Raw genomic sequence first — 23,785 nt, forward strand, 5'->3', positions numbered from 1 at the left:
TTGATTTTGACCGTGTGCTCAAGCGAACACGGTGGAGAGGTAGGCCCACCGGTGGCCGGCTGGCGGCGGCGGTGATCGGTCCAGTTCCCTACCATTTTGTCCATGATACTGCTGAATTTGGAAAGTGAGGGAATCTTGAAGGAATGTGAGCTCGGTGGTACCATACCCAGGGTCTTACAATCCATGAAAATCCTTCCGCCGCCCTTTTGCCCTTGGGCGTAGCCAGAAACTTTTCATGAACCTCAAAATATTATTTTTCAAAATTTTTATATAAAACAAATGAAATTTTTTAAAATTTACATATAAATTTAAAAAAAAAAATTAAAGTGACGCCAAGGCCCATGAGATGGGGCCTACCTACACTCCGCCCCAGGTTCTTCGATGAAAATTCCGAAGCCATACCCTACCCTGTACTCTGTTTTTTTAAGAATAAGAGCCTGAAAAATCTGACCTTCCAGACTTTTTTTTTCACGTTAAATTCCTTGGAATGTTAGAAAACCGATACGTATCACCAGTCAGACTTGACCGCCTCCCCAGCAGTGTAAAACCGCGTCAGCACTCATCGGTCTGGTCTCGTATCGGAATCCTAGAAAATTGATACGCATCACCAATGACGATCGGGCTGTATCGGGATTCATCAGCAGTAAAATTAACTACAAAAGAATACTATTTTATTAATACATTGATTATCGGTCGAAATTTGGAAGTGGGCCCTTCACAGATTGGCTAGGTAGTGACCCGGTTCGTATGGGTACAATACAAGGCGATACGCGTGGAATTACTCGAAGTCGGTTGCACATTCTGGGCCCGAACATGCTTTGCGTGTTCGGGTGCACAAAACCCAAGAATAACCTCGTTCAGGAAGTAGAGAAAAAGTCTTATATGAAGATGAAATGGAAACGACAAAATTATGCGGAGTCATAGGCCCAAGGGCACTAATTCAATAATATTTTGACCCCTTAAACATGATCCAGGGGCACCAAATAAATAAGCAAAACAATGGAGACTGCCAATATGTAAATGCATACATTTTGTGGAACTGGGAGGGCAACTGCCTACCCACATGCCCCCCATATATCTCCACCTCTGGTTGCTCCTCACACGCTCAAGTGGTGGCTTGTAATGCGTGGAACAATGAAGTTTTGATGTTATTTTTTTTTATTATGTGATTTGTTCTTTTAATAAAATAGATCAAGCCTATCCTCGAGGTGGATGGTTTCGGAGGGGGTGTTCAAATTAATAATACTGGTGTAAAGGGTCGTTTGGCAGCAGAAACAATTTGTGACTGTCTTATGAATATGCCTTCAAGATTGAAGCAGGTTTGCAAAACACTACAACACAATGTTCCATGAACCGGTCACCATTTGCTTCTAGTCGATCTGATTGTCTGGACACGTATCAGTTGCCCGAGTTGAGGTCACCCAGTGGCATAGCCACATGGTGACTGGTGTGGGCAGCTTCTTAAAAGTTCTTTAATTTTAAATGGAAAACTTCAATATATATATATATATATATATATATATATATATATATATATATATATATATATATATATATATATATATATATATATATATATATATATATATATATATATATATATATATATATATATATAAGTGTTCCACGAGATTTGAGTATTTTTAAACAAGTGCCCCTCCTGTCAATAAAACATTAGTCATATCATGAGCTTCGACCAATTAAACCTTGGTCTGCTTGTTAGGTAAGGAGGCTCCACAATCTTTTGTCCACAACAACCTAGAGCTAATCCAATGGTACAAAAATTGTACAATCATACTTTACATCTAAAAAAACAATAAAGCTTATCTTCATATACAGTGGACCTTGTTATATGTTGGGGCCCTGTGCTTGTTCGAGTGGTTAAAATGACAAAAAAGCCTTTAAAAAAATGAAAAAAATTTATTGTCTTACGAGGACAAAATAGGAAAATAGAAACCTTATTTTTTCCTTATGGTGAGGCAACATGCTGTGAGAGCCCATGTACTTGAAGGCCTTCTGGTACCCATTTCAAAACAAGCCAAGTTCGAGCCACAAAATAAGGTTATGGGCGGGCCTAACAACTTTTACAGTAGGGCAGAATTCGACCACCAAATATCAATATTTTGCTATATATATATATATATATATATATATATATATATATAATAATAATAATAATAATAATAATAATAATAATAATAATAATAATAATAATAATCATTGAGTGGACCCAAGGTCAGAGACACAGCCTTTGGCGTGGGCCGAGCCACAGGCATAGGCTGTGGGTCGGTCCGAGGCTGTCTTCAGTTTGGACCGAGCCAGCATGATACCTAACCCTAGGAGGGAATCTGAATCAAACAAATGTAGTATGTGCCACCCCAGAACATGCACTACCATGCACTAATCATAACCTCAACCTCTCGATCTAAATCTAGAAATCTACCAGTCAATGCATTTACTTGGACATTGTGGACCAAATTCTTATAGAAATTGACATTTTTTGAATCCCTCACATGAAGATCACATCCATACAGCTGTTAATCAATTAATTAATGGCTTTGCATGTCACAACTTTTGATATATAATCACATAGAAATCATGAAATATTGCCATGCCTCGATTTTCGTAGTATAAAATGTACATGCCCGGATTGGGTGAGGAAGGTAGAGAGAAGAGGGTAGTTGGGTCTGGTGGCACGTGCATGGTGCATCTTGCTACCTTCCACAAGAATGGCTGATAGAAGGTGAAAGAAAAAGATGTATGATCGTTAGTAGAAAACTTAACCCTCTTTTTCATGCTTTTCAGTTAGAACAATAGTTAAATGAACTAATTTTTACTAGTCATTCATTCCAAATAATGAAGGTCGGGGTCCTACCTTCCAGCAAACTTTTCATTCAAATCAATAATGAGAAATGACAACTGAGAGAGACTCACTAAAGTTGTCGGCTAAATTTCTTCTAGAAATGTAGAGAGAAATAGTGCAACTTGAACTGAATAGTTCAGAGTTCTTAGCATGCAGAGGGATGTAGTAAGAAATCGAATCGGATTAAGAAAATTAATATCTGATTAAGAAATCGAATCAGATGCAGATTTAAGAAATAACAAACTATAAAGTTTGGATTTGAATTTGGTTTTAAGTAATTATCATATCACAATGCAGTTCAGATTCGATTTTGTATCTAAAAGTTGGATTTTTTTTGGGATGTAAACATGAGTCACACCCAGATCAAATGTTTACATATAATGATTATATTTGTAAAAACAACTATATATGTATATATATATGCCTTAACTTTTTATTTTATTTTACATATAACTTAAGAGTGAAATGAGCAAACAGAATATGGCAGTTGCTTGAATAAAATTGGCTCGCGCGAGCCACCGAGTCAGAAACGTAACCGATCCGAGACGGAGTCCGCTCTTGACAAGCGTGTTTTGGTCACGTGACTCACGTCACGCGAGGGCGACCAGACCTGAGAGTGGCATTATTGCAGTTTTGTGGATAGGCGTGTCCGGGAGTTAAGGTAGGTAACCAAATATTTATATGGGGCACGAGACTGGCCGCCTCGCCATCACCGAGCTGTCCGTCTCTCTCTTTCTTCCTCTCTTCCCATTTGCAGGTGATCATCTTTCTCTTTTCTTCCAAGGAGAAGTAATCTCAACCTTCAGGATCCCAATTATCGGTTCTAGGAGAAGGAAGAGGCCCAGGCAAGATGAAGGAGATCGGCAGAGGAAAAATTTCTCACTCCAATTGATTCGCCCGTGATTTTGCTTCCTCTTGGCGTTTCCGCTCTTTCTGCAACGGAACTCCGCGGAACAGAAGGTCTCTCTCTCTCTCTCTCTCTCTCTCTCTATCTATCTATCTATCGATCTATGCGTTTGAAGAGCATCTGAGGTTCTAATTTCCTCTCGCCTAATTCCAACGATTCGGTTTCCTAGTTCCTGTGATCGAAACGATCTACTAGAAGGAAATCCAGGGGGACACGAGTTTCATGTTTTAAACTCAGCTAAATCGTATGTGAAATATGTTTTCTTTGTTGTGGCAAGAAATGCTTTGGATTTGTCGGGCTTTCCTTGCTTAATCGTCCCGCTTTCTTTGTTGGGAAAGGAAAAGCCATACATTGATAGGCTAAGATGGAGCTACCTCCGACCCGATCGAGTCGTGCTCGATTTGGGAATCGGAAACTGGCTCAACTCGGTTTAAACTGACTCGTGAAGCGCCTTACGCTCAAGAATTTGATAATATGTAGGTTTGTGTTGTCAAATTTCTTTTTTTAATGTTTGGAAATAGGACATAAATTTTCTCCTTTCTCTTGTTTCGGAATAGTATTTACTCAACAAAGAATGCCTGAAAAAAAAAAAAACAATTTTCGGCAGTGACAGGTGAAAAGTGAAAACCCAGGTCCAGATGAAAAAAAAGTTCTAGAAGACTTGAAATTTATCGTTTATTTTATTTGATTTTGTCCCATTGATGCTGCTGCAAAAATAAAATATCGCTGACATGCTCAAGGCGCAGGCGGCGCGATTTTCTTCGTTCGCTCCACATTGCCCGACTCGTGGGACCACCATCATTTATGTTGGAGTTGCTTCGGCTGGACGAGCCGTTTGTGGGGCGATCAGCCTAGGCCCAACAGGTTCGCCTCTCTGGCTTTTGTCAGCCCACCTGATAAGGGAAGGTGAATCCCAACTCAGGCAGCCATCAGTTAGCTTAGCCGATCATGTCAAGGTCAAGTACAGACCCACCAAAACCTGATCCCCCAGTTATGACGTTCCTTACTTAGATCCTGAACCCAAGTCAAGGATACGTAGTAACCAATTATTTGCAACTAACCTGTATTTACAATTGTTAATGAGTTATTAGTTCAAGGAGACAATCCCTGAGATTAGTTTATTAGTTTTTTTTATCAAATTGTCATTTGCCTTCTACTGCAAGACTACGGTTACGAGTCGACCGATTAGATTCTTCTCCCACTGCTTGAAATCTATGGTTTCCATGGGAGCAAATTCAGTCGGCTTGATTTGAATTGAATTTGGGTTGAAAAAGGGATTAAAAATTAAGCTAATATCCCCTTGTTCTTAATAATCAGCTTTTAGAAAAGCCGTGCCTAGCTAGTGGACTAAGGGCCCATTGAGTGGACGAAATTGACTTGGGTTTGGTAATTGCCGAGGGTTTGTTGTGGAACTTTTGAAGAATGGAAGCAACCAACCTCTGAAAGGTTAGCAGGTTGGTTGCGGGGCTTTTGAAACCAATTAAGTCTACGCATTGTTTGGTATGAAACTCAAAATGTTCAAATTCAAGAGCTTCTGACGCTCAATCACACAAGTTTCCGCCTCCCCACTTTACCATGTGTAGTCAAGCCTGGCAGCCATAGACGACGCCCGAGTGAGAAAAATTGAGCAAAATTATATATCTCCAATGGAAAACAAGCGTTCAGATACGAAAATTCTTATTAGTTTGCCCTATGAAAGTAGGGCTAGGGCTGCACAAGTCTATTTGAATTTGCTTGAGTAAACTCGACTCGTTTTTTGTACGAGCTTAAATATAAATTTGAGTATGTTAGAGCCAAGTTTGAGTTAGTCAAACTAGACTCTATTAAACTCTACTCAACTCAACTTTAATTTTTTTTAAGGTTTTTTTTGTTTTGCATTTTTTAATTTTTCCTCCATTTTCACGCTTCTTCTTTTTCTCATTATTAAACCTCATTTGATCATTATTCTTTTCAACCACTCTTTTCCTTTCCCTCTCGTTTTTCTTTGCCCTCTCATTTTTTTTCCTTTCCTTTTTTTCTTTTCTCTCCCACACCGTTTTTCCCGCCGCCTTTAATCACTGCCCATGTCATCACTGTTCATGTCAGTAGGCAGCGTTTTTTTTTTTGCCTTGTAAAAGAGCTGTGAGCACGGTTTATACTGTTTATGGCAGGTGCTAGCAGTTTTATTACCTAGGACGCATGACAAGGAACTGTGCGCGTGAAAAAGAAATAAATGAGTTTACTCATGGAAACAGTTTCTCTTGAGTTCGAGTTGAAGTCATGAAACTGGTGTCCAGCTCTAGCTGACTGACTAAACATGAGTCAAGCCGAGCTCGAGCTCTAATCGGTTATATTGAAACTTTCAAATTTCAAGAATTGCCAAGTTTATATTACATGAATTTCTTTGACCACTAAGGGTTGAGTTCGTTTGTTTTCTGTATTTTGGAGGAACCGTTTTTGAGGAAAAAATTTCCATAAAGGCCATCCTTTCCCATTTAATTCACTAGAGGGTTTTTTGCGGTTCTTGTCATGGGCCACATAAATTTTCGCAATGGTGGTGAATAGCCAAACAAGGTACTAAACTTCTCATTTGTTGCTATTTTCGGATCTCTTAACGAATTTCATTGATGTCAACATTGAAATGACAGACGAAACTTTTTCAAACAAATAAAAAATCATATAGAAAATTTCTATCCCGATAGTATGGTGTAGCTAGTTGGACCAATTAAACATAGATGGCTAACACCTTGTTTTCCTTCCATTCCCATGGGCATCAATACTTTGTGCAGGAGGAGCAAGTGGAAAGGGGCCTCAATTTAGGATATTCGTTTGATTAAAAATGTCAAAATAATTGCCGTTATTATTTTTATTAAAGAAAAAACCATTATGTTCAAAAGCAAACAATATCATCTCCGCCGTTGAGCGCAAATGGATCAAATTCGGGACAGCAAAATGCATAAGAGGTCGGATTAAAATCCGAGCCGCCGCTAGATCAATGCCTAACTCATGCTGGGCAAATTGTCAGCCTTTCATTGGTAGTGTTGGTTTGGTGTTTGAGCTGGCATCAGTCACCAATCACTGACCACAAAATAATGTTGTTTCTTCAAGTCTTGGACAACAAGTTGGTGACCTGATTTAACAGGAGTCTTTCTATTTTGACAAAATAATGTTGTCCCTTCTATTTTCTTTTTTGACCAGAAATGTCTGGTTGACGTTTTCCTAACCATATTCAAAACGTTTTATGTATTTAGCTTCTTTTGTATTCAAGAAATTCAAGTCTCCGGATTTGTGAGTTATGATAAAATTGGAAGCATTCATTTACAATGGTTAGAATTCACCAGAATAAATATTATTTAAACGTGGTTTTTCAGGTCGACTTGCAAGTGAAAAGTTTCACGATTTAAGGTACTGTCGCTGAACAATTAATCGTGAGCGATTGCTTCTAGTTCGAGGAGTCAATTTGGAAAGGAGAGCACTAACTTAGAGAAGCAGCAACGGCATTTTGGTGTGAAGAAATAAAGCCATGGGAATCATCAGGACGATGGAGAGCCTAAAGGCAGAGATGGAAGAGATCAAGACGATGATCACACAAACCATCCAAAGGAAGCCAGGGGAAGACCTCGTAGCTTCCCAAGCCATTGAGTCCAGGGAGAAGGTTGTGTGTGTAACAAGTGGTGTTTCCTATTTAGGCTTGTCGGTTGCCGGCGAGCTTCTTCTCCGCGGCTACCATGTTCGCCTCGGCGTCGAGAATGAAGGTATCGATCGGACTTAAGTTTTCTAAAAATGCTCTGGACCGGTGTTCTCCATACTTGTACCTGCGTTCGCACCTCTGCACCTGCGCTCTTGTTTCATAGCTCTTCCTATCGTTCTAATAATAATGATGCCTTTTTTACTTTATGGCACAATATAATGTTTGGTTTCTACACAGAGCACGTGGAGAAACTTGGTGAGATGGAGGCGTTTGCCTCCGTGAGGCACAGAGTTCAGGTAGTGATGGCAAAGGTGATGGAGGTAGAGAGCTTGTGTGAGGCCTTCAATGGCTGCCATGGCGTTTTCCACACCTCTGCCTTTGATGCAGGGGGCATTTCGGGATACACAGTATGTCTCTCCTTTGTCATCACGAGGGAAAAATGTTACTGTTTCTTCTTTCTCTATGTTCTAGAGATTAAGTGTCTCCTCTTTAGCATTATATATATTTATGACTTTATCTTCTAGGCGCTCATTATGAAAAAATATGATGAATGCAGAAGCATCTAGCGGAATTGGAAGCAAAGGCAGGTGAGAATGTCATTGAGGCTTGCTCCAGGACGTCTTCTGTGAGAAAATGTGTTTTCACTTCATCTTTGCTGGCCTGCATATGGAGGCCCACTGTTTCCAGCTTTAGCCCTGCCATTGATGAGAGTTGTTGGAGCCAAGAAAGCTTCTGCAGGGAGAAAAAGGTAATTGCATATGCTGCTTCTTTTTTCTTGATTCTTTTTTTCTTTTCAAGTTTGTGGTTGAGATTATTCCTCTTTATTGGCATTAGTTTGTTTATGTCTAAGCACTTCGACTTATTTTTTCTGGATTTCAATGAGATATAGGGGCTTAGATTTTGAATTTCAAAGGATGACAAGGGATTAATAGACGGAGTGAGTCTCTAGGGCATTCCTAATGTTGGTCTAGCTAACTTTGCCTATATAAAAAAACGGAATTTTCATTCTACACCCATTTTTAGTTTATAATTTTGAAAAAGACACTAATTATTATGGTTTTTTAGTACGGGCCGCACCTTTCAAATAACCTATAAAAAAAACCCCGAATTGAACTTCCTGCATTAACTTAGAACCTAAAACCGTTAGCTACATTGGTAAAAATATAAACTAGTGATAAAAGGTAATGTTAGAGAAGAATCGCAGTTAAGGTTTTCTGGGTCTCAAGTTATTAGAATTTCACTTTACAAAAAGAGTGGTTCTTATTAGAAAGATAGCAAAAAGTTAACTTTTCTGAAACAATGGGCAATAGGTAGGAATGAAAATTAAAAAAAAGTTAAAAGGGTCTGCAGAGGTTAAATATGTTAAAATGATTATGCTTCTATTTGGAAAAGATGACACCACGGAAAAAGAATGAAGCCAATGGATCGCCAAGATGACATATACAAGCTAACCTATTTTTTCAAGCATAACTACGGCTAGAGAATATTTGATAAGAAGAAGATCTTGTTTTTAAAATACACATTATTAGAACACATGTTCTAAAAATACTATGTTCTTGTTGAAAGAAATATGATGTAGTTATAGACATTGTTTCTAAATTCAACGATAACGTTAAATATAATGAAGTCATATTTTCTAGAACAAACACAGTGTGTTTTTAGAGCATGTTTTCTAGGATCGCAATGGTCTCTTTAGCAAATGCTCTCTTTTAAATTGATCAAGGACAAATGTCTTTAAAGTGCATATGGTAGCCACTGGCCTGTAAATACGTTAATATGTGTTTGAAGAAACTTTTTCCTTTGGCAAGAAAGTGAAATTGTCATTTATAAAGAAGCCCATAACTTGGGCGCTTTTTCATAATTAAGCCTCATATTTTAATTTCCTAATATAAGCCCAATTTTTCCATGCAGCTGCCAAACTAATGTCTACAATGTTTGCATATTGTTTTTCTCAAGTTGAATAATGCTTACTTATTCTCGTGAAAGAAAAAAGCCAATAGGATTGCCATCAAATTTAGAGTCCAATTACTCTTTTAATTGAGTAAAAGGACATTAATCTGATGATGTCTGGAAAGAGGAAAAACATCAAGTCTGTCTGACACCAGCCTCCAATTTAGCAGCCCTGACCAAAAGCTTGGCCGAGAAATTCGACCCTCTTCCAATCTACAGCTGAAGATGGGCAATTAAATGGGAAATTCCATTTCAATTTCCTTTTTTTTTTAAATAGTTGATTTTGTAATTTTTTTAGTCCTCAGGCAAGCCGAAATAAAAATAAAAATTCAACGGAAAAAAGTGTCAAGTTTTGGGTGTTTGGATGCCGTTCTGATTGTTTTGAGAGTTGAAGCTTCGAGTCATATTAATCTTTGAAACGCCGTTGGCGCATGGGACGGTGGTCACCATTTCTAGCCAGTTGGAGCCTTCATTCTTGACCCTTACTTTGGCCACGTAAGACCTTAAACGCATTTCCTGGAGATCAGGTCCATGAGGGCAGGAGTCCACATCTCGGCTGGAGCCGGGATCATATCTAATAATGGAAAGCCGAGGCCACGAACGTTTGCGTCGCCTGAGTCGTATTCATAAGGCGGCCGATGCTACCATCATTTGTCAGCAGCTGCCGCCCGCAACTGCAGCTGGTCGAACCTGCTCACACACGCACCCGCGTTGAGTACAGCTGGCCCAGAACATAAGCATGCACACAAAACGCGTGCGCACACATACGAGCTTCATGCATGTGTTTTTAGTGGGTATGAGAGCCTACTTCCCTAAAAGAATGCTCTTCACCAAAACATACGCTTTTAATGACAATACTGCATTTGACTGTGAAGTGAAACGTGCGATACTGGTAACTTTGCCGGTCCCTAAAGAAACACGTTTGCACATGAAAATACTAAATTTAGTGCAGTTAAGAAGCCAAAATTTTGCTCCTTGATATGCTTTACATTCAGGAGATGAAATATTCGAGGTTGAACTGCATAGGAATCTCTCTTGTGCAAGGGGATGTCCAGTTTGCCATTCGGTTGAAGCGCCGCTGCCCGTCTGCGGTTGGGTGACTCTGTCTTTCCTCTTCTCTCTTATTTTTTTGTGCATTGTATTGTATATTTCTTCTTCCTGCCTCTGGTTTTGCGGTATGTTTTTTTGCGTATTGTTTTTGTATTTAGAGAACCTCTTGTTCCCAAATTTTGTTATATATTCTCATTTTATCGGCTCTCTCTCTCTCTCTTACATGCTGTCGTATTTGAACTTGGCAGCTTTGGCTTGCACTTGGCAAGACAATAGCGGAGAAAAGTGCATGGATGAAAGCTAGAGAAATGAATGTTAATTTGGTCACAATTTGCCCAGCACTCATTACGGGACCTGGATTTTATGACAGAAATTCTACTGCATCTATTGCATACCTCAAAGGTAGTACTAATCTATCTCTCTCTCTCTTTCTCTCTCTCTCTCTCTCTCTCTCTCTATATATATATATATATATATATATATATATATATATATATATATATATATATATATATAGTATCTTACTGTTTAGGAAAGGTGAAGTGATCAAAATTATGAATTGCCAATTCCTGTGGAAGACCTCATTGCTGACAGAATTCTGGAAATCCCAGTCTGGGTTTTGGTAAAAAAATCATGAAATCTGGCTTAGACAGTAGCATTTAGCAAAATTGGTCTTGCGGAAGCCAACATACAAAATTACCATAAAGTATAGCGGAAGATGGTTTCCTTAGCATATAGAGCAACATATATGAAAATATAAAGATATGGATACATTTATTAAAAGACTATGAATAAGGTAAAAACCAAAATATGTTTTAATTTAGAAAATGTCGCAATATTTCCTGACGTGGTGACATCTGTGAGTATTGCATGATCTCACTTTGGACATGCACCAGTATTTACCATCCATTGATATTCGCTTCAGCGCAGCTCTATCTTGCAAACGTCACAATTTACTCACAATTATGGACACAAAATCGACAATAACCTTAAAGTATTTTCATAAGAAATAGCAGATCATGCTCCTTTTCTACTATGAGAAATTTTATGAGATCTTAGTTATCCACTTGAGTAAGATATAAGATGGATCTGTTGCTTGCTTTACATAAAACGCCAACAAGAGCTCCATCTAATAATAGCTGGTGACGAATATGTTTGGGTGATGAGACAAGACCTTAAAATCAAATACCCAATGTGTGTGTTTGTTGAGCATATTCTTGTAGGAGTCTGCCTACTTCCAGCTTCCCAGTCCCAAAATGAAAAACTCCGTAAATTAAAAATACTTTTATAGTATAATCACATTGTTATATGCGATTTTAAGCCTCATTATTTTGACTTTAACCGAAATTTTCTTTTCTTGCTTGGCCACTGAACCAAATATCAAAATGTGACCTGCAACAATTACCTGATTTTGCAACAAGATTGTCAATAAGAACTGGCTCGCTTTTGGTTCCACCACCATCTGCATCAATATCTCATAGTTCCTCTAAGATTGTTTACACAATATCTATATCTTATAAATGCAGGTGCTCATGAAATGTTTGCATCTGGATTGTTGGCAACTGTAAACGTCGCCAAAGTCGCGAAGGCACATGTTGCTGCTTACGAAGAAATGAGCAGAGGCGCTGCCGGCCGTTATATATGCTTCGACAAAGTGATCAGAGCAACAGAAGATGCTGTAGAGCTTCAGCAACAGATGAAAATAGCCGGAAGGATGATCCAGTTCACACAAGATGCACTTCCCCTCTATGATTTGAGAAACACTAAGCTCCGAAAATTAATGTCTGTATATCGACAATGTACACATACCACATATTTGTAGCCATGATAGTTGCTGATCTTAGGAGTATCATATGCATGATGTAATGGCTTTCAAATGAGCCACTGTCATTCCACTTGCCGACAAAAGAGAGTTCTGCTCCTCGAATCACAGAAGGTATTAGGTACATATACATCACGAAAAATTTCAAACATGCCCATCAAAATTTTCAAGATATGTGAGTCATAAATAACATATGAAATATGAGAAGCAGAGTTTCCTGGGAAAAATCGCAAACCATTTTTGAGTCGATCCTTTAGTAAAATCAAATTCAAGTGCAAACTTCAGTTCAGACTTATACGCATTTCTTTTAAATTTAAGACGCATGCTTTTACCATTTTTTTTGAGGCATTAGAACAGATGTGTCACACAGTCAGTATTCATCTCTACTCCCTGAGATCCCTACAACACACATGATAAAGGGAGAATGTGAAAGGGGTGAGGTTAAAGACTTCTATCTCTGCTTCATGGGATACTACCACATATGATGAAAGGAGAATGTGAAAGGTTGTGAGATTGAAGCGTTTGACTACCAGTCTGCTACCTCAGCTTTTCTTTGGTGTAGTCCTCTCAAAATTTGGTGGTCAGGGCTCACCTTCAGGCTTCAACTCAAAAATGAAAAAAAAAAAAATCTCTAGTTCACCGGATGTGATTGGATCCGAACACTTTCGCTTAAATGTTAGTCTTTGGATCTACAAACGGATCGAACAAGGTCAATTTATCTCTTAGAAGTCCATATTGAATCCTCATTTATGTCCAAGGTGTGCATGGTCTCGAACTGTTGACACCAAGAACGTAGGGAAGTGTTTAAGGGGAACACTTTTTACGCAGTTTATTTCTTGAAAATTTTAAGAAATTTCTTTAGGATGAGTTCTTTCGTATCTCTGTGTGCACTTTCCTTCATTGGCATGATGCAAAGATTAAATTCCGAGGGAACCTTACTTTCAAGTTGAAGGAGATGAAGAATGTGATGATATCATGAGCGGAAAAGGCACATCAATATATATATCATCTGAAACTAAAATAGACCATGACCGGAAAGTATTTGAAAATGCAAGTTGGGGCGGCCAGGACGAGGTGATCAGATTGTTTCTTCTTCTCTACTCAACGACCAGCCTAAAGAGGCCGTCTCATAGGGGAGGTGTTAGAAGAAACCACAATGGAAGAAAACTGGGTTAAAGCATTTTAACAGAATGAATGAAAAGAACCAAATAAAGCAAATTATTTATCCGATCTTTTTCCCCCTCTGTGAGCACATGAGCTCTCTCTCCAGTCACATAAACAACCTCATCCAGAGCGTGTTTGTTTGGATAGGACATAGTGTCTACAACACCTCGTATAAGACAAAATGTCTATGAGTGTCTCAGGCACCCTTGGACAGCTAGTTTTGTTTCAATAAATGACAAACAATTAACTATAACTCACATATCCGTATTCATAAAAATAGAAAGAGAAATTGAAGTAGACTAGTCTGAATCATTCTGGTGCTAAGAGCGAGAATGAGAGAAGCACAGTATGGCGGAAGGAAAGAACAGAATCAGTTCAGCAGGCCCAGAAGAAAGATGCTGAAAGAAGAGAAGATGAAAGGACAGAGAGACCACCCAGTTGGTAGACGAGAAGAACATTAGTGGGAGAAAAACTGAGCTGTTCAATTAGCAGAGAGCATTCAGTGGAAAGAAAAGTAAACTGAAAATCAGACTGTGCGCACTCGCAGAGATGCAACAAGCCAGTGGGTAGCTGTTGGATAATGCAGCGGGATGTCGTCAGGCGACTACAATCGGCTCTCCTATATGCAGCAAGTCCACCACCAGCAGCCATTGAAGCGTGCACACGCAGCACCTCTGAGCAAGAGAGGAAGAAAGAAAGAAACAAGAGAGCAATGAACTTATGGGTTTGCTTCTATGAGGCTCCAATTTAGGGTGACCAACATGTAACCCTAGATCAAAGAATAGTTGGACATATATATTGCCGCCTCATAGGTTTTCCCTTAGCCCAACGGACAGCGAGTGAGAGATTTTAGGAGAGAATTAAAGCTTACAACTATAACTGCAAGTGGGCCCCCTTGCAGTTACGAGATGAAGGATAGGGCTCAGGACCACTATCCAACAGTACCTACATGAGGAAAAAAAAAAGTGGGAGAAAAACATTGCCATTCAATTAAAAAAGAGAGTTCAATGCAGAGAAGAACAACAAAAATAACGATGTTTTTCCTTTATAACTTTATATTAAACATTGATGTGAAAGACAAGAAGATGCGAGCACAGAGAGATTGGCCAACCAATAGATGAGAAAGAAAAAAAAGTTGGAGGAAACAGATCTGTTCAAGCACAGAGAGATTGGCCAACCAATAGATGAGAAAGAAAAAAAAGTTGGAGGAAACAGATATGTTCAATTAGAACAAAGAGTTCAATGTAGCGAATAATTGCACTAAGGCCCTGTTTGATGCACAGGAAAAAGTTGAAAACGGTACGGGCGGGTGAAGTTTCACCCGCTGAGTTCACGACGATTCAAACGTCGTGAAATTTCAATCAAAAAAATCGTACGAAAGAGTGAAATTTCACGCGAAAAAAAGTCTGACCTGTGCAGGTCAGACTTTTTTGCGCAGACAATTTTGAGAGCCGTTAGGGCTCTCATTTTTTCCCCTCTTTTCCCCGTCGACACCCTTCTTCCCCTCTCTCGCTGATTCTCCTCCTCTCTCGCTCTCTTGTTCCTCTCCTCTATCGATGCACAGATCTCTCCTCTATCGCTCCGTCTCCTCCTCTCTCGCTCTCTTGTTCCTTTCCTCTCTTGTTGCACAGGTCTCTCCTCCCTGGCTGCGTCTCCTCCTCTCCCACTACGTCTCCCCTCTCTCGCTCTCTAGTTCCTCCTCTCTTTTCCCAACATCGCCCGCTTGCAGCCCCAAGTGAGCCCTATGTGTCTCTTTGTCGCTTTCTCACACACTTGTTTGGTGAAAACCCATTTTCTCTTTATTGTTTTTCATATGCAGGCCTTCAATACCAACAGGAGATTTGGTCTTATCCCTCTTGGCTGCTACTTTACTCAGGTATGCCTCTCACACAAGAAAATTAGCTCTCCTCTTGCTTTTACTTTCCTTTTCCTTTCCCATATGATTTTTATGTATGATGGTTTTTTATGGTTTTCCCTGTCTGGCTTGAAGTTATTCTGTTTTTTGACTTGTTTGCTTGAATTCGGAGATGATGAAATTTTAATTAGGACGTTAACATTTATTAGAGGTTAACATATAGAGTTGTGGAAAAGCAGACACATGCACATGCACATCCTCGGTGTGTGGCATATGTAGGAATGCAGAAATATGTTTTACCAATAGCAATATGCATGAACAGAGAATGAGATGGACAGATAGAGATGCAGATTAACAAGGAAAGAATTACCAGTAACTGATAGGGAGCTGATATCTTAACCGTATCAGTAGATGAATGAAAATGTTTGAGTTGTACAGTTACGAAGTAGTTGTGTTGGCCATCAACTGCTAAACAGTGTTTGTTTCATATATCGGAGTGCTGATTGCAATATTGTCTTAGCTTTTTTATGTGGCATACACCCTGACAAAATCATCTCCTCATAGATACTAGGGACCTGAAATGACAAATTAAAACAATCAAACACCACCATACTTCGTAGACTGTAAAGAAATGAGAAGAAGAAACTAACATAAAAGGTTCCTGTTACTTTACCAATTAGATGACAATCATAACAGTAAATGATAGCCTTGATAGTTTTTAAGTTCCATAGTAAAAGAGCATCTAGAACTTTATCTGTAAGGTTAAATAAAAAAGGATATTTCCGTTCTTCTACAAACCTTTCATCTATTCTTTAGGTGTAGCAGAATACTCCATTAAGATGGAAGAGTTGAGCGACACCATAAGGCTTTTCTACAGCTCTCCTTCTTTCCTTCCTATTTCTTTTTCTCTTCAAATTTATTCTAAGACCTATGCAAATGCATCCAAGATGTGATTATAATCATGTGAAGATAGCAACACATGTCAAGATGACAACAATTATGTTTAATTCTTATGTTTGTAAGATTTTCTAATCAATTTCATAAAGGGTTTGTGTTGGATTTTGGTCAGCTTTTGGTATTCATACAAATCCAACTACTTAATCATGCTTTTTAATTCATGATTAGTATGATCGTAGATTTTACCTCTATCAGCTAAGTCTTTCAATGAATTTGGGGATGTTTTGTTGGAATGCCTTTAATCTCAAGTGTTTCTGATTTCTTCTTCCTTTTGCTTTATTTGATGTCTGTTGTTTCGAATTTTCTAGAGTTGGGTGCTCGTTTGCTTTTGTCTTTCTAGTATGGTTTCTTCTCCCAGTTATTGTCTATCAACTTTCTTCATGCAAGATTTTTCATACTGGAAATTGTAGTTGTGAAGAAATATTGTAGAACACATTATCATGGAAGACAACGGTCCATCAAGGGAAAATCTTACGTGGACTGAATCACAAATGGACTACTTAGTCCAACTTCTTGTGGAACAATCACACATGTATGATATGAAATCTGGTGGAGGTTTGAAGTCTAAAGTGTATACAACAATTGAAAAAAGTATGATGGACAGATTCGGTCTGAAATTCAATAAAGACAAAATAAAAAACAAATTGAAGTATTTCAAACTCAACTGGACAGTCATGAAGGAAATTTTGAATACAAGCGGGTTTGACTATGACCCAATTAACAAATGGGAAGAAGTACAAAAGGCCAAAGTTATGGAGATACTATGAAGAGTTTGTATGACACAGACACAGACACAGACACATTAAACAATATGTTGTATGAACCACTTCCATCTACACCTCCATCTCAATCGACTCCATTCTACATGCAACCTGAAAGTTCACAATCATTCACACATATGCTTTATGAAGATAGTTCTCCCCTACAATCGTCATTACCTCCAACTCCTACAACTGAAAATCCGACAATGACAACTAATAAAAGTACACATAGGAAAAGAAGGAACAAGTCAACCAATGAAGACGAGTATTACAATTTGTTGAACGGTATAGCTGATGATGTGATGACCATGACACATACTTGTAAAAAGCTTCAATATGTCAAATGTTGCAAAATACTACAAGAGTTGGTGGAGACCGGACAAATAGATAGTCATACGCGAGTGAAAAGTATGGACATGTTAGCAGAGGGCACCAATTCCATGATATTTGTCAACCTTCCACCTTCAGACCGGGTGTCATGGTTGATGCATAAACTTGCTGATTAGTAGGTAAGAGTTGATTGTTATAAATTCAATGGTTAATTATTTGTATAATTCATGTGATCCAAAACATTTCTTGTATGTTTTATAACTTATATATTGGATGAGAATACACGCTTTGGTTAAGGTTTTATAACTTTCATACATGTATAACTGTGTTATGGTTCTAACTTGTAGCTGGTCAACTACATTCAACTCGTGGATGTTATGGACTTTTTTTGGAATTATTTGTGGATGGTGTGAAATCATGTTACTTGTTTTTATAGCTTCAATTTTTTAGGTATTGAATGCTTTGTTTGTTGTTTTGGAATATCATCTTTCAATTTGTTTCATGAAATTAGAGGAGGACAAAAAAAAAAAAAAAACTACTAACGATCCTGAAAAAAGTCTCATATATTTTACCATATGTATCAAACAAGGTTAATTTTACCCTCTAAAAAACTACAATGTACATCAAACAAGATTGATTTTACCATGCAAAAAACTAGTATGTCATCATACATAGCTTCAAATTGAAAGAGGGAAAAATGATATTCTATATTTTTTTCCATGGTAAATTTACCACATTAAATTCTTTCCTACCATCAAACATGACCTAAAAGTGATGTTTTGGACAGTCATTTGTTTATACTAAAGAGAGAATATGAAAGGAGAAGAAGTCAAAAGAGAGACAAGCGAGTAGGCAGTTAGATGAGAAGAAAAAATGGAGCGGGAGAAAAGAGAGCTGTTCAAGTAGAAGAGAGTTCGTTCAATGCTATGTCACAATGGTAAAAACTAGTAACGTAAAAACTAAAATCATGACCTTCCTTCTCGACTTTCTTCGCGTTGAGTATTTGCAGCAACATTGGGGAGGAACTGCACGGCGACTGGACGACAGCGGCAATGTTTAGGGTTGTCTCTTGATGCCCAATATTGTGATTTTGTCTCTTGATGCCCTATTTTGTGCTTAAAAACATGTTTTGGCTTTTCGTGGTGCATTTGTTTTGCCAGTATTCTTTTTATTGATTGCATTGTTGTTTTGCGATGAAATTTAGGTAGTTTTGTTTCTGAAAACTTAGGGATGATTGGAAGTTTTTTAGGGGTTTTTTGTAAAGCTAAAATGTCTAATTTCTCGTGAGAGTTCTAGCTGCTCAAGTTGTCATAGGAGATGGTGGTTTCATATTTTGAAGCGACGATGACTTTTACACATGGGAATTCTACCCTCATGGTTGGAAAAATCAAGTTCAAGGCTGGTGTTCGTGGGTCTGACATGACAACCTTCTACTTCGGTTCTTCTTCTTTTTGATCTATTTTTGGTTGATATTACACCTTATATATAAGGAAATCCAAAAATTAGAGAGAAGGAACATTTGATGTTTTTTGTTTTTTTTATGATTATGAGAATTTTTTTTTATCTTTAAATCTTTGGTATTATAAATTAATAATATTATAATAGTCGTACCATTACTCGTACCGTACCATTACCAATACATAGATTCAATGAAACGAATAACTAAACTGAAAATAAGAAAATAAGACTGTTTTTGCCTGTTCTTGTTTTATGAGGAGCTTGTTATTAGTTTTGTATTAGGTCCAAGAAGCCCTCGACCTGGCAAATGATGACCTGAAAGACCATGCTCAGAAAGTTGCAAATTTGCTGTGTATCACATTATAATAAAAAATTTACTCTTCATCAATGTTTTCAGGGCAACAGTTTTGGGCCTTTCTGAACAACATTTATGAATTAACATCATATCATCTCTAAACGGAACTTTTTATATCACATTGTCAGAATGTACAACACACAAACACCAAACTGAACATGGTGCTCTTGGTTTACCAAAAAACATGGTATTTGCTCAAACTCCTTTTGGCAAAGATATTAACATCCTACAATTCAATAGCAAAAACCACAAAACAAAAGGAAAAAAAAAAAAGAAACACATGAAAAATACCATAAATATATCCAATATGCTGTCGAAAAAGCAGAAAATGACGAAAATAAGTATGTGAAAATTTTCAATAAGCATGAGAATCGAGTGGAAGAGAACTTAAATTGGACGACATCTTAGATATTTATACAAGTGGTTCAACTAGCCGCTTATTCTCAAGGAAGATGGGAAGGTCATTATTCTCATAAAAAATGGCATCAGAAGTAACGATCAACATAAAAAAAGACAGCATCATGCAAGATGCTGTCAAAAAGTAAAAATCATAGGATTATAGTATACACACAAATTTTGGAAAAATGAAAAAGAGGGAGGTAAAGATAAAACATAAATTGATAAGAAGCGAGTGGCTCAGAGAGTCGCTTATATGTGCTCAAGGAACAACTCAGTAAGGTTATTCTCATACAAGAGGTGTCAGAAGAAGCAACAATCATCATAGCAAGATGAAATACTAGAGAATTAAAAAATAGAAAGATGAGAAACAACGCGAAAAAAGCTAAAACCCAGATGAATAGAAAGCAGATATCACAAAAAAATACAGCGAGAAGCTTTAAAAAGAGTGTATGTAAAAGCTCAGAGACTCGCTTTACTTGCTCAAGGAACAGACTTTGAAGGCTATTCTCGTACAAGAGGTGTCAGAAGAAGCTTCAATCATCATGGCCATATCAGGAAAACGAAAAAGAAAAAAAATACACTGAAAGTATCATAAGAAATGCAGGAGACAACACTGAAGTCAAAAGATCAAAGAGGAAAGCGAAGAGATTAGCAGTTGTGAATCCATGCTCAAGGAACAACCCGTAGACCGAGGTGCTACATGAAGCATTCATCATACAGCTAAAGCATCTTAAACGTATCAATAAGAACGAGCAAACTAGTAAAAAGGGTTTATGGAGAATAAATCGAAACATATTAAAAAACAATCTGTAGAACAATCAACAAAAACAAGGCCATGGAGTTGTTAAGGCGTATCAAAGCTACCACCATGAACTACCAACGACACCAACAAAGCCCAAATGCCGATTTAGGTGAACTGAAGGACCAGATTTGAATGGCAGAGATATTGGACACACCAACCACGAGATTACTGCAGGAGTGAGTCAGGACCCCACAAAAATCAGGAAGAACTCGATGAAAAATGCGCAAAAGGAAAACCAGAAAGAAGGCTTTCCCGAACTACCAACTTTGAGCCGCCCGTCCAGACCAACGAGCTTCACCTTCTACAAAATCTAAATAGATCTAAAATACACGCCACACAAAAAGCCGAAGTTTGTTGACCGACTGATCTGCAGAGCACAAGCGCGCCTGCTCCCTATCTTTCACAGCCCCACGGAGGCTGATAATGGGGTCTCTCCGTCGCCCTCTCCTGCCGCTTTTTTAAAAGGTTTTCTGGAGGGGGACGCAAAAGAAAGAGAGAAACCCTAATTGGATCTCCATTTCAAATCTGGATCATGAAACTGAGAATGCTTCACTTCAAGATCCGTGGATCACCGGAAGCATTCATGTCTAACGGACTTGTTCCAATCGGACATGTTCGACGGATGGGGTTTTACTTTCCTTATGATCAAAATAAAATTACAGACATAAAATGAAACTACCAGACCCACTCTCAAAACAGCATCTAGTTCTTGTTTAATGGATTTCATCTTATTTCTAATAATTTCATATTCAATCCCAAAAAGGGTAGAAACTAGAACATTTTTAATAATTTCATATTCAATCCGAAAAAAGATAGAAACTAGAACATCTAACCACTTAAAGAACTTCATTTATAAACCCATGAAAAATCTTTTACTATCTTCAATACAAAATTAAACTTTTGAAAATGAAGAGTTATAATTCACGCTTTTTAAGACACACATGTCCTTCCTTTTATAAGAAATCTTCGACTTGAATGTCAAACGGTGCTTTGGTACTACAAGAACTACTCGGCCAACTTGGCCCCTTATGGATCTTAACCTACCTCCAGTTAGTTTTGGTTGTAACTCAAAAAATGCTAAACTAATACAACCAACTACTTAACAGTCCTTTTATAAGCCTTTGAACACTTTTCACAATTTCAATGCGAGATTGATTAAACTTTTTAAAAAGTAAAAAGGTTACATTAAAAATAGAGAACCAAATTGTACATGTGCTCGGATTCAGATGTTCATAACAAAAAAAAAAAAACTCACACTAATCAGATTTTGGAAGAAAAAAGATCCATGCCATACCTGCATTCAATCTCTAAACAGATGTAAATTTAATCATTGAATCCAACTACTTGAATTTGGATTTGAATGGAGCATCCAATTCTATTCTAACCACTGAGATCCGTATCTTCTAGTGTTCAAACGCTAAACTAGGGTTAGAGTTCCAGATCCAACTAATAATAACCTGTGGATTTGGTTTAGGTTTTTCCAACCAAACCCGACAAGGGTTGTGAGCATATGGATTTGGTATAGAGCTGTCTGCAATTTGAATGTTCGTTGGTGGTTTGGTAATGGTTGCATGAAGTCCAACTCAAGCTATTCTGCATCTGAACTAACTTCCAAAAGAAAGGAGGTTTCTGGGATGGTGGACTTGAGTTTCACCTGTTTAGATGGACAACTATACTTCAACTTTCAGACAACAGTTATCTGCAAAAACCCAAAATTTTATAAAAAATAGATTGTGTTTGATTTCCCACTGACAATGAGTTGAGTCAGCTTGAGCTCGACTCGAACTCGCTCGTCTAATTTCGGTTTGAACTTAACTCACTTATAAACGAGTCAAGCTCGAGTTCATGTGCATGCTCAAAATGTTAAATGAGTGAGGGTTCGAGTTGTAAGAATTTGACTCGGTTCAACTACACATAAATGTTGAATTATATTGAGAAAATAGTTAAACAAGTAGCAAGTAATCGAGTTAACAAGCTACAAAAACAAGGCATGTTAACATAAACAAGTTATACGATTTGAGTTTGTCCAGTTAAGTTCATGCTTGCTCTATCAAGCTTGACTCAAGTTTGAGTGAGTCGAGTTCAAGCTCGAATTTTCTGAGTCGAGTCGAACTCGAGTTCAAGCTGACCAAACTCAAACTCGACTTGACCAAACTCAAACTCGACTCGGCTTGGCTCGGCTCGGCTCGTGTACTCATGAGGCATATCTCTTTTTTGTTATATTGTTATCAATATAATGAAAATATGTCGTATATGTTAAACTCTTCATAGTATTCGAATCGGGCTGAATTGGTGACAGTTGATCAATCGGCAGCCACTGGTCATGCATCCATGACTCTGGCACTGATAGCAACGTTGTCAAAATCCCCTAAATTGGCCCATTCGCTTTGCTGGCCAATTTAAGTGTGCCATATGTGAGTTTTTTCTGTTTTTTCAGTATTTTATAATTTTTATTTTTTATATTTAAAAAAAAACAAATTTAATATTGTTTGCATATTCACCACTTAGGGACCGCGATTTAACGGGTGGCAGAGCTAGGGGCCAGGACACCCCTGAATTTTTAAAAATTAAAATTTTACGATTGAAAGTTTTTAGAAATTTGATTTTGACTATGTGAAAGTTTTGTAAAATATAATTTCCTACGAAAGTAACTCAATAGAACTTTGAACGCCCCCAACTCATTGAAATTAAAGACGTTAAATTGGAAGAGAAGATAAAAAGTAGAATCGATAATTAAAGGTCTTGAAAAGTGCACACCTACTCCGGCCAATATAACGTTGTGTTAAAGTCTGAATAAAAATGTAAGTTAAAGTTATGCTTTAAATCATGCAGCTTAAGATCTCGAACACAAAAGAAAATGACGGGTCTTTAGGCACTTTTTTGAATGGTAGGTTGTTAACCTTTGCACTGCAAATATAATGGCCTTTAGATTTGAAAAGATAATATGATATCAACTTGATATTGACAACTCAGACAATTGAATATATATCCAGCTTGTTTCTAAGCTCTAGAAAATCTCTCGTGATTGTCAATGCAGAACAAATTTTTCAAAATGAGGTATTATAGATTGTCTACAAATGTAGGTCTTCTTTAAGCCAAACCACTTAAAATTAATCCCCTCTGTTGTTTTTCACTAGGGTGTCATAGTATTGAGGTTAGAAAAAAAAATGCATAATAGAGGACATAAATCCTAGCACTTATTGAGAGTTGTAATCTTCAAGGGTTTATAAGTATCAATCCCAAAATATTTATCCCATAAATTGTTCATATTTCTACTCTAGTTTTGAATTATAAATTTATTTATTGCAATCAGTTGGATCAGCTTCTCACAAGCTCAATTACCAGCACTTTGTTAGTTAGTGTGCTTGGCCTAATTGTTGGCATTGTCACTTCCAAAGACTTTCAATGCCGGCACTTTGTTAGATGGTATGCTTTATTGATC

General features: G+C 37.7%; 1 protein-coding gene and 2 non-coding genes across 7 annotated transcripts; 1 reads left to right on the forward strand and 2 right to left on the reverse strand.

Annotated features, from left to right (window-relative positions):
* Positions 1-3,577: 3,577 nt before the first annotated feature.
* On the forward strand, positions 3,578-12,330 carry LOC116260517 (cinnamoyl-CoA reductase-like SNL6). 5 transcript variants are annotated; one of them, XM_031638940.2, is made up of 8 exons: positions 3,578-3,823; positions 4,517-4,726; positions 7,121-7,504; positions 7,678-7,847; positions 7,997-8,188; positions 10,386-10,481; positions 10,689-10,842; positions 11,967-12,330. In XM_031638940.2, the coding sequence occupies exons 3-8, from the start codon at positions 7,273-7,275 to the stop codon at positions 12,260-12,262; spliced, it is 1,140 nt and encodes a 379-aa protein (XP_031494800.1). In that variant the 5' UTR covers positions 3,578-3,823; positions 4,517-4,726; positions 7,121-7,272; the 3' UTR covers positions 12,263-12,330. The 5 variants fall into 5 exon arrangements, with proteins under 5 accessions (XP_031494800.1, XP_049935550.1, XP_031494799.1 ...); XM_050079593.1 differs by having other exon boundaries at positions 4,517-4,676; XM_031638939.2 differs by having other exon boundaries at positions 4,517-4,634.
* Positions 12,331-19,775: 7,445 nt separating this feature from the next.
* Positions 19,776-19,868, reverse strand: LOC116261631 (small nucleolar RNA snoR1). Its single transcript, XR_004174335.1, has one exon. It is a non-coding gene; the product is annotated as a small nucleolar RNA snoR1 (small nucleolar RNA).
* A 129-nt stretch (positions 19,869-19,997) lies between these two features.
* On the reverse strand, positions 19,998-20,089 carry LOC116261632 (small nucleolar RNA snoR1). The gene has a single exon (XR_004174336.1). It is a non-coding gene; the product is annotated as a small nucleolar RNA snoR1 (small nucleolar RNA).
* Between the last annotated feature and the right edge of the window lie 3,696 nt (positions 20,090-23,785).

This window comes from Nymphaea colorata, chromosome 9, assembly GCF_008831285.2.
Source record: "Nymphaea colorata isolate Beijing-Zhang1983 chromosome 9, ASM883128v2, whole genome shotgun sequence".
NCBI classification, from domain to species: Eukaryota; Viridiplantae; Streptophyta; class Magnoliopsida; order Nymphaeales; family Nymphaeaceae; genus Nymphaea; species Nymphaea colorata.

Coding starts and splice junctions, on each gene's coding strand:
- LOC116260517 (XM_031638940.2), top strand. CDS start 7,273: ATGGGAATCATCAGGACGATGGAGAGCCTAAAGGCAGAGATGGAAGAG. Junction 7,848..7,996: donor GGGGCATTTCGGGATACACA/GTATGTCTCTCC, acceptor TGATGAATGCAG/AAGCATCTAGCGGAATTGGA. Junction 10,482..10,688: donor AGCGCCGCTGCCCGTCTGCG/GTTGGGTGACTC, acceptor TGAACTTGGCAG/CTTTGGCTTGCACTTGGCAA.